This window comes from Cynoglossus semilaevis, chromosome 5, assembly GCF_000523025.1.
Source record: "Cynoglossus semilaevis isolate Cse_v1.0 chromosome 5, Cse_v1.0, whole genome shotgun sequence".
NCBI classification, from domain to species: domain Eukaryota; kingdom Metazoa; phylum Chordata; class Actinopteri; order Pleuronectiformes; family Cynoglossidae; genus Cynoglossus; species Cynoglossus semilaevis.
In genome coordinates this window covers 7,373,612-7,389,039 of record NC_024311.1, presented here as the reverse complement: position 1 = coordinate 7,389,039, position 15,428 = coordinate 7,373,612, and the positions used below count along the sequence as shown (strand labels likewise).

General features: G+C 41.2%; 3 protein-coding genes and 1 long non-coding RNA gene across 7 annotated transcripts; 2 read left to right on the top strand and 2 right to left on the bottom strand.

Annotated features, from left to right (window-relative positions):
* Positions 1-412: 412 nt before the first annotated feature.
* Positions 413-9,966, bottom strand: LOC103378874 (NAD(P)H dehydrogenase [quinone] 1). Of its 4 annotated transcripts, XM_025055660.1 has the most exons (7): positions 8,951-9,966; positions 4,025-4,090; positions 2,644-2,811; positions 2,385-2,515; positions 2,187-2,300; positions 1,709-1,810; positions 413-909 (listed from the first exon to the last, which is right to left on the bottom strand). In XM_025055660.1, exons 2-7 carry the CDS (start codon positions 4,026-4,028, stop codon positions 577-579), a joined length of 852 nt encoding a protein of 283 aa, XP_024911428.1. In that variant the 5' UTR covers positions 4,029-4,090; positions 8,951-9,966; the 3' UTR covers positions 413-576. The 4 variants fall into 4 exon arrangements, with proteins under 4 accessions (XP_024911428.1, XP_008308453.1, XP_024911430.1 ...); XM_008310231.3 differs by lacking the exon at positions 8,951-9,966 and having other exon boundaries at positions 4,025-4,435; XM_025055662.1 differs by lacking the exons at positions 4,025-4,090; positions 8,951-9,966 and adding an exon at positions 3,457-3,516.
* Positions 5,326-8,955, top strand: LOC103378873 (flagellar attachment zone protein 1-like). The gene has a single exon (XM_008310230.3). The coding sequence runs from the start codon at positions 5,734-5,736 to the stop codon at positions 8,269-8,271; it is 2,538 nt and encodes an 845-aa protein (XP_008308452.1). The 5' UTR covers positions 5,326-5,733; the 3' UTR covers positions 8,272-8,955.
* A 197-nt stretch (positions 9,967-10,163) lies between the features above and the next one.
* Positions 10,164-11,224, bottom strand: LOC107988581 (uncharacterized). Its single transcript, XR_001760066.2, has 3 exons — positions 11,087-11,224; positions 10,356-10,446; positions 10,164-10,222 (listed from the first exon to the last, which is right to left on the bottom strand). It is a non-coding gene; the product is annotated as an uncharacterized LOC107988581 (long non-coding RNA).
* On the top strand, positions 10,491-15,394 carry LOC103378901 (interleukin-17C-like). Its single transcript, XM_008310263.3, has 3 exons — positions 10,491-11,125; positions 11,206-11,438; positions 12,630-15,394. The coding sequence occupies exons 1-3, from the start codon at positions 11,057-11,059 to the stop codon at positions 12,865-12,867; spliced, it is 540 nt and encodes a 179-aa protein (XP_008308485.3). The 5' UTR covers positions 10,491-11,056; the 3' UTR covers positions 12,868-15,394.
* The last annotated feature ends 34 nt before the right edge of the window (positions 15,395-15,428 follow it).

Sequence of the window (15,428 nt, the reverse complement as noted above, 5' to 3'; positions counted from 1 at the left end):
TAGGCAATACAAATTAAATATTGTTTGTTATTTGCGTCAATTCATTAACTAAAAAAATATATTCCTGGTTTTGATAAGCGCTGGTGTTCATTGTGTTTTATTAATAACGCCGTTAATTTGGGTTAACGATGGTACAGACCTTGTGCCCTGCCTTTATGATTAGCCATTTAAAACGCTTAAATTCAGTTTTTTTATGTTAGTCGTGATACTGAACAACACAAATGTTTACGTAAGAAAAAATAAATGTAGTTTATGTGTAGGTTGGATAATTCATGGTCACCTGGTCTGCATGGTGCTGTGTCTCTGGGTGACGACCTTTACATGATGAATCATCTGAACATACTTACATTATTATTTGTTTGTTTATTTGTTCAAATCTAAACGTGACGACCACAACAAATGAGCCATCATGGAGATTTTTGATAATTTATATTTTGACAATACATTTACTGCTTACAGAAAGATTTAAAGAAACAAACAAAAAAAAGCTTAATTGCAAAAATATTATTTCTATATTAAATAATTCCAAACAATAATCAAATTGAAATTGGTCATATTAACTGAGATATTATCAATCTAGGAGTTTTCCGTTTCTTTGTCGTCTGCGGGCTGAGCTTTAATCTGGTTGTCAGGTGGCAGCAGTTTTCCTAGATGGTGGCCTGTGCTGAGGCCGTACGGCTGCGACTCCTGCTCTGCTCTAGCTTCTGGCAAAAGCATGAAGCCACCTTTGACGGTGAGGTCAAAAAGATCGCTGGGGGCAAATGTCAGGGGCTTCTCTGCCACCAGACCCTGCAGTCGGGTCTGCCACCCCTGGAGCATTGCTGCTCGCACTGTGGGTGGACAGTGAGCTGGACCCCAGAAAATCTGAGGAGCAAGAACCTGAAATCCACAGAAGTGCAGGACACCATTCTGAGAGAAACAAGAGGGAGGCAGGGAGGGAGGGAGGGTGAGAAAAGGACGGAGGGGTCACATTTGCAAAGGACTCTCTTTCACCTCCATTGTTTCCTGTTCTCCAACATTACACATGTCCAATAATATCAGCCAACTGATATAATCAATATTAGCATAATTGAGTAATATCTGTAAGAATCGCTATTGTTTTTTCCTTCGTTAATGATAACCCAATAACGCAATCGTTCTCCAAACGATGTGTACCCTAAAAATAATTTTGGAGATGAACGGCCTCCAGGGTTCACCTCCTGGGCAAGATCGAATCCCGGTGGGGGGGGGGGGGGGGGGGTGGGGGGGGGGGGGGGGGGGGTGGTACGGTGCAGTGTGATTTGGGTGGCGACTGCTGCCCCACAACCTGGTAACGGATAAGTGGATGAAAATGGATGGATGGATGGGATAAACGGCTACATATGAAGGGGAAAGCCACTAGACGGCAGCATTGCAGCACATGTTATTAATCTATATTAATAATCAGAGGATTGTGTGCAGAATCTGTCCCCTGTGGGGCACAGCAGAAAATAATTAAGAAACACTGCTTTAACCCATCACCTTTGTGAGCAGGTGGCCCTTAACCTCCTTAACCACCAGGCCACCGCAGCCCCGCTACATCAGGATTGGTTCATATCGAGATTGGAAATTAAGTGTTTGAACAATATCGGCATAACAGATATCGGCAAAAAGTTATTATCAGACATCCCTACACACAATATCTGCTCAACAGATGTAGGACCTCAAAGACCAGATCCATGAGGCTCACCTGCAGGGGCCACAGTGTGACGTTGATGTCCCCGTTGATCCCATCAGGCCGAAACATTGTCTGCATGGCTCCAGTTGTGAAGGACAACATGGCTTTTTTATCCTTTATCAAAAACAACATCAGTTATTAAAACAGTCTGAATCGACACACTAAACATTAGTTCCTTTAAGGGAGGAGGTCTTTCAGAGCCAACGTTACACTCTGAAAACCCCTGGAAAGGAACTATATTCAAGGGTTAGCCAATAACAGCCAAACAAAACAAAAAACAGCCAGCGCTAACACCAAACTATAATCAGAAAGTTTGATCTGCTCTAAATTCACACCTGGTCCCGATGATGTCGTTTGAAGCGTACTTGGGTATTTGTTACATGGTTAGTAAAATCAGAACATTAGCTGTGGCTGCATCTCCTCTTCAACTACTGAGCAGTGATGTCATTTTGTAGGAATGAACATCTCATCACTTGAACCTGACACAGACCTTTAAAGCGCCTTTGTCATAAAGCTTCTGGAGGGAGAAGGCGAAGCCCTGTGTGAGGACTCGGTCCATCCATCCCTTCATGATGGCAGGAACACTGAACCAGTACAACGGAAACTGTAGGCAGATTGATGGAGCCACGTTTAAGAAGTTACTCTATTATTTTGTGTAGTTTTTCTCACAAAAACAAAAGCTCCTGACCTGGAAGATGACAAACTCAGCCTCTTCCACTTTGCGTTGCTCAGCTACGATGTCATCGCTGAGACGACCCTCCTTCCAGGCCGCCATGGACTCCTCTCCATACTGGAACAATTCTGGGTTCTTCAGGTCACCTGACACAAATCGCTCTTAGTATAATTCTGATTCTGAAAATGATGTTCTCCATATCAACAAATGTCATAAACATCTCCACGTCTTGATGTGATCAACTAAAGGAGGTGCAGATAATGTCTGCAATTACCAATGATATCTTCCCTTGTAGTGCTGGCTCTGAAGTTCATGGCGTACAGGTCAGACACGATGACCTTATACCCCTGCTTCGTCAGCTCCTGGAGCGCCACGTCACGCACGGCCTCGTTAAAGGAGCCTAAGCTCTGGTGAGCGTACACGATCAGGACCGTCTTCTGAGCTGTGGCAGAGGAAAAAAGAACTCAAACTGATGTTGTTCCACACTGGGACTGAAACCCTGCACTGTACTGACAAGGCCAAGGTTAAGGTCAAGTCAAGACGCTCAGAGAAAACAAGACACTCGGCTGGATGGCTCTTTTATACAGTAGTTTCAACAATGGATGGATAGATGAGAGATAGATGGATAACAGATGATGGATGATGACAGAGGTGCACACTCACATCTATCAGTAAATAAATCACCCTTCACCTCGACATTTAAACTTAATTTTTAGCGCCTCCTGCTGGTGAAGTTTGAGGAGGTACTGGTAATTTTTCCCATTACGCAAAAGTTGTTCCTACTTTACCTTTACCTTAAAGGTATCTCTGTGGTTCAGTCTGCCCTGATGTTCCTAGATCTGCCTCTGATCACAACATACATGTTTTGTGCAGGTGTGTTGAAAAAGAATTCATGTTATCATCAGATCAGAGACCGTTTGGTGAACTCTACCTGTCAACAAAACATTTTTTGTCCATGAAAACACACACGAAAAGTCAACAGCGACTTCACAAACATTTGAAATAAACCAGAATGCTAAATCTATGCAGGAGAGCTGAGGATTTGATGAAGAAAATGTTAAGATGCTGACAAAATAGAAATACATACAGTAATATAGTGGTGCTTTGGCCCAGAGGCAATGTCTCTGTCATTGGTGTGGAACCCCAGGGTTCACCTCCTGGGCAAGTTTGAATCCTGGTTAGGGCGGTTAATACCTTCCAGTGGACTCACCACCTGCAGGAAGGTTCAGGGGGGGTTGGTACGGTGCAGTGTGATTTGGGTGGGGACTGCTGCCCCTGCGACCCGGTAACGGATAAGTGGATGAAAATGGATGGATAGATGGATGGATACAGTAATATGCTAATATCAGGGCGATATTATCGGACATCCCTATTATATATAATACCTGATTATATCACAGACTGTTGACTAGTCCCAGATTTATGATGCTTTTACAAAATTTGGAGGAACTCTGACGAGATCTGATACAAAGAACGAGCTTTGAGTCGTGGTCAAAAGACCAACGTAGAGTGAAATGAAACAGACGTAGACGTAGGTGATTTAAGTCTCTAGTTCTTTTGAAAGGACAGTGTTCAGACTGTTGACAGGTATCAAAACCAAGTGAAAGCAAAATATAAAAGAATAAATACATTAAAAAAAATCAATGCACACTCACCCATGGTGTCCACCTGTCTCCTGCGTCCGTCGGTGCTGGGACCGGTTTTTGATGCTTCTTATAAACCTGCAGTCAGTCATAGGAGACAGAATGAAATGAAGCTAAATGCCTCTGACAGTGGAGCAAAAGTAGGAATGGGGAAATACTGTCGAGCTGCACAACAGGTTCAGGAAGTTTGTGTTCGTGTGTGTGTGCGCAGGTGTGTGTGTGTGTGTGTGTGTGTGGTAATATTTGGCCTGGAAAAGAATTTTCGAATCACTTTCAAAGCATTATCCAACAGGGTCATGTGGCTGAGTAAATGTTTAAACCCCTCTTAAATTCGCCAGATTAGAAGAAAAAGTGTTGTTTCACGTCAGATTAATGAAGTCTAATCTGCTCAGGTCTTCATGCCTGACGCTACGTGTCGCCTTCACTGGACTTTGTCCCTGAGGTGAACTTCATTGTTGACCTACTTCAATGAACTCCCCAGAGGATGAAGAGACAACACTGGCTGAGCTGTGCATCGCTGGTTGTGGTAAAAACATGTTACAGAGTATCAGGTTGCTGGAGTATTTGATTCAAATCCATACCAAATCTACTCTCAGTATTTTTATTTCCATCTTCCATAAAACATGATATGAAACACTGCTACGACCAGATGAATATCAAGAGAATTTAATTTTTGTTTGTTTCATACAGGTTCATTATTATCATCAGCGTTTCCACACATCAGACACTCCTAAAAATATTAAGGCAGAAAAAAACCTTTCTAGCTTGTATAAATTGGCGACATCTAGTGGATAAACCGCAGATAGGTACAAACAGCGAAATGAACGCATTCGCTCCATCATTCTACACACTGTTATTAACACGAACATCTCCATCGTTCAAACGATTGTTTCGCTAATATTTTACACCGAAATGGTGTAGCTACATTTCGGCCTTTTTTTTACATTCCGTCTATTGTTGTTTTATTTTTACACATTGTCATTACGTGACTATTCTGAGGTTGGGTTGTGTCAGGAAACCGGTACCGGTCCATAGATAATTTGGTACCGGGCCGCAGTTTATTCAGAAAATTTCCTTCAACGATGGCGCAGTATTACTAGTACGCAGTAATACTGATACCAGCCGACTGGTCCTGGGTACAAAAAAGGTTCCACTAGTTTAGACCACTGTGAAGACCCTGATAAAAGGGATTCCTCTCTGGACTATGTGACTATCAAGGCCAATCTGCGTATTACAGGATTAACAGGCAGGACTGATCAAAGAAATGTGGCTACTATTGTAGAGCTAATATGATTAAGATAACGCTAGCTCACAGTACGGCTGATTGCTTTGTTCTCTTCTCTCTCTGACATCAGATTTTCTTATTCTTGTTTTTGTGATTGCAAAGGCATCCAAATCGTTGCATTTCTGATGCATTTCTCTTTGTTTTGTCAAGGAAAATGTAAACAACACCAATTGGTGCTACTGACGCAATTTACACAAAAGAATCAAAATGAAAAAAAGAAGTGCACAAACGGATGCTAACTGCCATGAAAAACAGGAGTCTATTGTCTTTGATGTATAATAAGTAAACATCAAGGGCGCAACAACACATTACAACAGGTGCAAATGGTGGCAGGTTCCACGTGATCATAAACAAATGACCAGAAGGTGGCAGATGCATTAAAACTATTAAAGAATAAAAAAAATTAAAAAAAAATTAGAGGGTGTAATGTAACGTTATGGATTCTGACAGTTTCAAAACACCAGAACCAGATGAAACAGATGAGGTCCACAGAGCTCCACAGGAATCGGCCTCGGTCAGTGAGGCAGAGGCCGAAGACGAGTCGCTGTACGACCAGGTTGAGCAACTTAAAGAACAGTTAGACGTGGAGACCAAAGAGAAGCAGTCTCTGACAGACCAAGTGGAGGACCTCAAGGCCAAGCTGGAGACCAAAGGGAAGCAGTGTCTGTTTGACCAGGTTGAAAATCTTAAAGCCAAGCTGGAGGTGGAGATTGAGGAGAAGCAGTCACTCTCCAAGCACGTCGAGGATCTCAAAACCAAACTGGACCTAGAGACTGATGAGAAGCACGGTCTGTTTGTTCAGGTCACAAATCTCAAAGGCCAACTGGAAGTGAAGAACACAGAGAAGCACTTTCTGACAAATCAGTTTAAGGACCTAAAAACCAAGCTGGAGGTCGAAAGCCAGGAAAAGCAGTCGTTGTCAGATCAGGTTGAGGATCTTAGAACCAAACTTAATATGGAGAACGAAAAAAAACGGTCCCTCTCAGACCAGGTTGAAGATCTGAAGATGAAGCTCAAGTTGGAGCACAGAGAGAAGCAGACTTTCTTCAACCAGGTTGAGGATCTGAAAGCCAAGCTGGAGGTGGAGAACAGAGACAAGCAGCCACTGTCCAGCGAAGTAGAAAGTCTGAAAGAACAGTTGGAGTTGAACGTGGAAGAGAACATGTCTCTGTCCAACCATGTGGTCAGTCTTAAGTCTCAGTTAGATGAACACAAACACATTCTGTCAAACAAAATTCAGAATCAGAGAGTCAGGTTTGAGGTCAGAACCACAGAGCTACAATCTTCTTCCCATGAAGAGTTGGATCATCATGAGAATCAATCTTCTGGCCCAGAAGAGGGTCTTGTATCCAAACCAACCACGGTCGATCCAGCCCACCACGTCAAGGCTCCCATAAAACAGCCAGAGTTGAAGAAGCCTCTGTTAGACCAAGGTGACGACATTAAAGAACTGAATGGTGAAACACAACCTCTATTAGAGCAAGTAGAGCATCTTGGAGGTCAGGCACAGAGTGATGCCCAGGAACCGTGTGAAACTGAAGAGGAACCGACTTGGACAAACCATGTTAAGGAACCTGGACATCACTGGGAGTCAAAGAACAAACAATCTTTGTTTCTGTTAGACCATGATGAGGACCATATTGCCCAGCTCAAATCTGAGATCAGACAAGAAATATCTCCATCAGATGATGGAACTGACCCAAAAGCCAGGCCTGATCTGGACAATTGCGAAAAGCTGCCACTCTTGGAGGAGGTGGAGGTTCTCGATGTCGAGGTGGAAGGAGAGATCTATGATCTTCCATCTGTTTCAAACCAAGTTGAAGATCTAAATAAACAGGTAGGATTGGACATTCAAGAGGGGTGTACATCAACGCAAGTTAGAGATCTTACGACACAGGATACGTTTTATACTGAAGAGTATCTGTTTCTGTCAGACCATGATATGGATGTTGATGGAAGAGAAAATCTGCCACCTCTATCAGATTGGGTCAAAGATTCCCAAGTCAATCTGGAAACAAACAATGTGCCATGTCCGTCTAAGGATACTGAGGCTCTTGAAGAAAGGTTACAGCTAATAATCAGAGAGGAACAGAAACATGTCCAGAATCAGGACGACTGTCTGAAGGCAGAGACGGTCTGGTCTTTACATGAGCAGGACGAGGCTCTCAAGGCCAAGTTGGTAGTGGAAACCAGAGAGAAACAGTCTCTGTCAAACCAGGTCGATGACCTAACGGCCAAACTCAAGATGGAGAGCAGTGAAAAAGAATCGCTGTCGGAGCAGTTTGACGATCTCGTAGCCAAGCTGGGGGTTGAGACTGGAGAGAAGCAGTCTTTGTCGGACCAAGTCCAGAATCTTAAAGCTAAGTTGAAGGTAGAGACCGGAGAGAAGTGGTGTCTCTATGACCAGGTTAAGGAACTTAAAATGAGACTTAAAGTGGAGACCAGAGACAGACAGTCTTTGTCAGAACAGGTTGAGGATCTTAAGGTGAAGCTGGAGGTGGAGAACGGGGAGAAACACTTACTTTCAGATCAGATTAGGGATCTCAAGGACACACTGGACATGGAGAGTGGAGAAAAGCAATCTCTTTCCTACCAACTTGAGTGTCTCAAATCCAAACTGGACATGGAGACCAAACAGAAGCAGTTTTTAGCTGATAAGTTTGAGGATCTCAGAGCCAAGCATAAGGTCGCGACTGGAGAAAAGCGGTCCCTGTTGGAGCAAGCAGAGGATCTTAAATCCAAGCTGAAGGTGGAGAGTGGAGAGAGGTGGTGTCTGTATGACCAGGTGAAGCAACTCAAGGAGCAGTTGGAGGAGGACGACACAAGTGAGCCTGACAGTGATGACAGTGAGGAGCAGGAGTTTGGTGGGCAGATCGATTGTATCGAGTCTTGTGTGCAAATATACATGCAGAGTCTGTACCAAGAAGCCTACGAAAACCTGGGTGTTTGTAAACCAAGCAGCATTCGGGTGTGACAGCACTCTTTGTGGTTAAAACATTTTTTATTCAACCAAATAACTGTCACCGTTTATGTTAAAAAAAATAATTTAATGTATGTAATTGGATTTATTTAAAAGGTTGGTTTCTGTTTATACATCTGTAAAAATTCTGACATTTTTGTGTGAATCTGTACTTGAACTGTGGACTTAACGATCATAACTATAAGATAAGACATCGGAGAGCAGTTTGACTGAAGCCAAATCTTTTTTTTTTTCTTTTTGGGCACACCTATTCGAGTAAATGGTGGACTTCAGATCAAAGATCAAAGATTTGTTTTTCAGTGTCCTGGCTGAGAACGAGTCCTTCATTGGATAAGACAAACTAAGACAAGTTTCCATTTCTGATTGGACTTGCCAAAACATAAAGGACTTAAGTTATTTTTGTTTTTTCGCAAATTCCTAAGGCGAAAGAAAAGGTCGAACTGCGCATTGCCTAACGACAATTATAGGAAACCAAGCCACAGTCTTTCTTTGTCCCTCACTGACTCATTCTAATTTCACTTACGTTACTATATATCAAAAATAACAAAGTTAATCCAATTCATTCACATATTTATCAAACAGATCTGCGGATTCTGCACTAACAAGGCAACCAGAATGAAGCTACCACAAAACCTGACACTTGTTCTCGAGGAAACACTTTTCCGTAGCTCACCTGGAGGCCAAAGTGCTTGATAAGTAGGAGGTGAAAGAGCCTGCAGCAATCAATTTGTGTTTCTAAATACAGACTGCAAAACATTTATATCCTGCAGGCTCACAGTGGGCGGGGCCAAATTTGTGTTTCTAAATACAGACTGCAAAACATTTATATCCTGCAGGCTCACAGTGGGCGGGGCCAGCCTCACATGACATCATGTGAAAATTTGGCCAGAGTCCACAGAAAATATTTTCTGTGCCCGGATTCCGGTGTTAATAAACAATAAAACAGAAGTGTATGTTTGGACAGGTTTTTTCTTTTGTTACAGTTTGTTCAGTCATTGTCATTTTCAACAGTTCTTTGAGTTTGACAACCCTGTTCTACAACAATGTATTGATTTTTGAATTAACAATTCCCAGTCAAACATTCCTGTTGTTGGTTCATTTCATTTTTCTTTTCTTTCTCCTCGAGTGATTCCAAAGTAGTTGTAGATCCCTCTCTTCCAATGTTAGTAACCTTATGTTAAGGTGGAACAGCATCGTGTGTTAACTATAATGACAAAAAACTCTATAAATCGTTATTTCTATAGTACCGCAAATATAGTAATACAACATATCGTTGCTGTATCCTGACATGTATTGTATCGCCAGATTCTTGTCAATACACACCCCTACTTTGGATGCTTTTCCAAACTGCCATAAAATATCTTTACATTACACATGGTTAGCACTACCAGCTAGTCAGCAGGGATATCTAAGCTAGCTAGTTACCTGGCTGCGAAGACGTATAGACAGACAGACAGAAGAACAAGAAACCGTATCTGTATCTGTCGTATCTGTGTGAATGACACAGCAGTTGATCTAAATTCAGATAACAGGCATTTATACCAAAGGGGCAGAGTCTCCGGGATGACTAGGGTTTTTCCTGGGGGTGGTTGTGTTTAACAGCGCTGCAATCCTTGGTATGTGGCCTTAACTGGTGAATTCTCATTAAACATCAACCAGAGTGACTGATGAACTTGCATAATGCTTTGGCTGAAAATGAAAAAGGAATGCATTACATAAGACTTGTACTTGTAGAATATTTCAATATCAATAAAAACATACATTTAAAAGATTTACTTTAAACTGGTAGAAGACTCGTTTATTTTTGAAGCAAAAATTTAATTAAATAAAAACAATCGGCTCACCTGGGAACGCCTTGGGACCCCCCTGGAAGAGATGGAGGAAGTGTCTGGGGAGAGAGAAGTCTGGGTGTCCCTGCTCAGACTGTTGCCCCTGGGACCCAGCCCTGGATAAGCGGACGGTGATGGATGGATTGAAAAACAATCAATATGACTTATCTGCAACGTAGTATTATTATTGTTTGTGTATTTATATATACTTTGTTGTTATTATTCTATATAAGACATGACATTTCTTACATTCAGCAAAATTCCACAGCCTGTCACTGTTTTATATGAATGGAATCCCAGAGAACAGAATAATAAGCAGTATGATGTACAGGCTGCGGTGCTGCAAAACAAAAAAAAATCAGAAAGACTTCTTATGAGACAAACACATTTGGTTTCAGTGTTAAAGAAATACGTTTTAAATCTGTGGCCAATGTTGATGTAAAATATTTTCAAAAAACAAGGTCAGTCTCTGACCAATGACGCCTGGTGTTTATGTTGTTTTGTCATTTCAACATTTGACCATCTTACTGTAAGGGGAAGTTCCCTAACCTCTTTACCACTGTGTGGCCCCTTCATAAACAGTACAAATGTAAACGTAACGGACAGAAGCTAAGTGCTATAATGACTATAAACAGGACCGACTTTTCTCGTGAGCGAACTAAGTAAATCTTGCTCATCCGTAAACAACGTCTCAGGAGGAGGCGAGTATATAAAAAAGAATTATACATTTGGCAACACATATCAATGTAAATAAAATATTCAGACGTAGTGAAACTTGAAGGAATTTTGGACGTGGGTGAAAAATGGGTGTGTTCGATTTTTTTTTTGTCTCAATGGCGAAGGAAATACAGGATTTGAGAATTCCCTGGAATTCAACGAACCATGAAGTTTGTGTGTGTGTGTGTGGGTGTGTGTGTGTGTTTTCCTAGCACATATATACGTGGGTATTAATGTTATGGAGCTCTCGGTTGCACTCTTACCTTTACGGACTCAAAATGGCGTGGGTCTGTCTGAAAATGGTAACAGAGACCATTACTTGTTTAATTTGTGTTTCTGACATTTGTTTTAACTTTTGTCTATATTGCGCTGTGTTCTACAGATCTCCCTCGGTTCCCTGTTGTTTTTCAGTGACCAGGTTTCCTCTGCACACACCTCCAACTGTGTCAGCGCAGATAAGCCCAGTAGTCGCCTCCAGCGTTTCTTGAGCAGGTACACCACCACGACCCCGCCGCCGAGCCGCCCCAATAAGGAAAAAGAACGCACCTGCGCCGAAGCAGCAAAGCGGATGAGCGGCGACGTGAGCGCTCGTTCTCTGTCACCCTGGAGAATCAGGTGAGCGGTGAGTGTGACAGGTGTTGCAGTCGTTTCAACACTAGACGAATAGTAGAATAATAGTTGTACTGAGAAATTAATTTTACAAAAATTATATATAAAATAATATATATATTTATAATTAATTTTACAAAATTACATATATTTCTGTAAATTTAATTACTCAGTACAACTATTGTTTTCCGTTTAGAGTTGAAAGTGATGTTAGACATTGTTTAACATGACTACTAATAGTTTATAAGAATAAAGTCTTGATTTTCTTATCGTAGAATAAAAAAAATAAAAAAATCGTGTATTCAATAATAAAGTGATGAATTCATGGGAATATTGTCAATGTGTTCCGCAGAGTAGGACACCGGTCCTAATTAATAAATACCTAAAATACATTGATATAAACAGCTTTTAAAAATGTAATATAGGGGGACGACCACGTGGTGTCACTGCGGTTCTCCGTTGATGCTTCTAGATTTGTAGCGGTGGAACAGTACGCCTGAAGAGAAAAGAAGTGTGCGACGTCACTTGTCACCACTGTCTTATTTTTCAGTCAGTCGTTGAGTAAATGTGTTATTAGCAGATAATGAAAGGAGCTGTTAATAACAGGTGCCGTGTTAGCAGTGCTAATCAGTGCAACTCAAACTTAAACAAACATGGTTACAGTGTATTCCTATTAGAAATACACTGTAACCATCAACCTAACCCAACCCTACAACACCGTGAACGACACATGGACACCGCATCAAATGACAGCCGACCACCAGGGCAGAACATGACCGCCAACAATTCTACTGGAAAAAATAAAACTATTAATTAGTTAATGTTAGACTTCACCACATGATTACATTGCCGTTTGTTTCGTTTACGCCCTCCAAGTATTCTTGTATTGCAGTTGTGCAAGTAAAAATTTAGTCTTACAGTAGAGAAGTTTCAAGCAGTTTGTTTTAAAAAAAGTAATAGTAATTTTTCTATCTATCTATTACTGCAAAGCATCATCATTTTTTAATCCAGTCATAAAACGTAAAGATTATTAAGTCAAGCTGACGTTCATGCCTCTGTCCACGTCATGTCAGACTGTTGTCATTGTCTTGCTGAATAAAGGACCTTTTTTTTTATCCATGTGAACTGAAATGTTTTTCTCTGTATAAATAATTACGGTTCATCTGTTTTAATCACGTGTCACCGTCTATCCTTCAGAGTTGACAGCGACGAAAACAGAGTTCCTCGTGTCATCGCCTTTGCCGAGTGTCTGTGTCAAGGCTGCATCGTTAACCGGCATGAGGATTTGGGCTATAACTCGGTACCAATCATGGTCTGGAAGAAAGTTCTGCGGAAGATCCCGTGTCCGACTGACAAAGACAAGTATACGGTCACCAGGGAGACGGTGGAAGTCCCGGTGGCCTGCGCATGCGTTAAACCAAACGCAGCCAAATGATGGTTGACAGTGTTGTGACCGCAAAGACTTCAGACTTGACTCGGACTCGTATTAACATAAAAAAAAAAAAAAATCTGAAGAAAGCTAGAAGGAACAAAAGTCCGTGACCCTGAAACACATCACATCAGTTCTGTGGTCTCTTCGTTTTCTTTCGTTTTATTTATTTATTGTTTTATAACCAGTGGCACTTCAGTGACAGAGTCTCCAAGAGGAACACACATCTTGAATCAGACAATAGTTCAGCCTGTCATCATCACTTCATCATCACATGTTATATACAGAAAGTCTATTTTCATGGTTTCAGTACAAAGTCAAACAGAAACTGTTTTAAAACTTAATGAACAAAGTAGTGCTCATCATTTTACGTTGATTCTCTCTCTCTCTCTCTCTCTCTCACATACACACACACAAACTTCTTCATTGCATTTATGAATAAAAAGGTGCGTCAGGTCATCACATTAAAAAAAAACCCCACACATTGTAGAATCAGTCCACAGCGTTACACTTGCTTTCCAGTACTAAGTTGTCATTACCAAAGACGGCCAGTAGGGGACAAACAAGACTGCTGTACTTCTAAAATTATTATTAATTATATTAATAACAACAACAACAAGAATACTAATAATAAAATAAGTAAAATATCCAAATGTAAAAAAATCAGCTTTATGTTCAGATCATTACCACCACGTTGATTCGTATCAGTCTGACTGGTTTTAATCTGTTCGTGAGACACGAAAGCTTTTTTTTTTATGATCACAATCATTAAATACCATATCCCCTGATTCATAGTTTTATGTTTTTATAATTTTTGGTTTTCTTATCGAGTAAGGATGTAGTTACACCCTGATCTCACCAACAACTATACACCGTCCTTCGGCCAACTTCAAGTAAATCATTCACCAAATCCTTCATGTTCCTGGAGTGCACACAGGTTGAACACACGAACTCCATGCAGAACATCAACCGCCCAGTCACCACTAGGGATGGAATCAGCGGTACTCTTGTTGGAAGGCAGGAGCACTGAGCCACTCGTCCACAGTGTCCTCCTTGTCCCAACAACCCACAGCAGCCGATTGTGTCACAGTTTGCTCAAATCAGATACACGACCACAGATACCTCTTCACCTCGTTCCAAACTGTCACTTCTAATTACAGGCCACGCCCTCCATCCCAGCCTATCTCAACACATTTGGCATGAAAGTTGTTTCTCACAATTTACAAAAGCAGCATATAGTGCGCATGAGTGAGTCACGTTACACTGTTTATTCTACTGGCAGTGGAGTTTCTGCTGATAGAAGTGGTCTTAAACAGAGAAGCAATAAACCGGTCTCCGACGACTGACCTTTGTTTTATCTGCGAGTTTGGAGGAAAATAACGCAACAAACTTCAAGTATTTCTCAACCTGTCAGTGAAAGCGCAACTTTTATTTTTTTTACACATTTTAAATTAAATAATTCATGTTGGCTAGTCTTCTAGAAACCACTACTCTTCCAAAATTTAAGGAGGAACATTTTTTTAGTTTAATCAAAATCAGATGTTTCTTTGTTTCTCGTTTGTTTGAAGCAGGTGTGTCACAGGAGCTGTCGTTTATTTTGGGTTTAGCTTTTATTTTTGCAATAATATTTACTGTATGTCTTCATGTATTTTTTCAATGATTACATGTACTGACTAGGGTTAGGTAGTTAAAATTGACAGATAGCCAAGCAAAGGTGAGCAACAGTCCTCTGAAAATAGTATAAAGATAACTGGAAGTTATTGCCATTGCCAGAAGATTAGCCGTAGCTAACCCACAGTAACACTTTTTAATCATTTTTATGAGCCTTTAAAATCCTTAGTTCAATCATGTTTTTAGAGCGTGGCTGCTCGCTGTTCAAACTTTATTACAGCAGGAAAGTTACGATACGGCTAAAGAAGAAATTAAGAGTTGCCTACGTGTACAGTCAATATTTACTAAATGTAGCCATTGGAAAAGTGTGCAAACAAAGAACTACCCGCCATTTTATGGCTCTGCAAACAGGGCTGTGTTTTTCATGGCCATCTTGTTGTTTTTGGGTTTTTTGTGCTGCTAGTACATGAGTCAAAGCTGGCACTAGTTACTCCATAGCCCCGACATGATGAAGAGATGACAGCCACAAGTACTATGCTTTTTAAACAGTACACAGGTTTAGTATTTTGTATCAGTGGTTCCCAAAGTGAGAGGTCGTCTGTGATCAAGATATACACATTTCCATTTTAATAAGCTGGGGAAATCCCACTTATCAGCATTTCATCTCTCTTCTTCCAAGAGGATGGAAACAGCTGTGAATGTTTCGATAGTGTGACTATTTACAGAAGGAGGCACGGCAGAAAGCTGGGAACCTCTGTTGTACAGAGGCTAGACTGTTCACTTGTCATCCCTTTGTGTCTTAATACCCAACAAGCAACATCGTCATCACTATGTTAACTATGAAGACAAACAAGAAGGATGTTATTTTTACAGGTCCTGTAGTCACAGACCTTTGTTTCCTGACCTTCAGTTTAAGGCCACACCAACAGACCCGACAGACGGGTCAGTCTCTAACA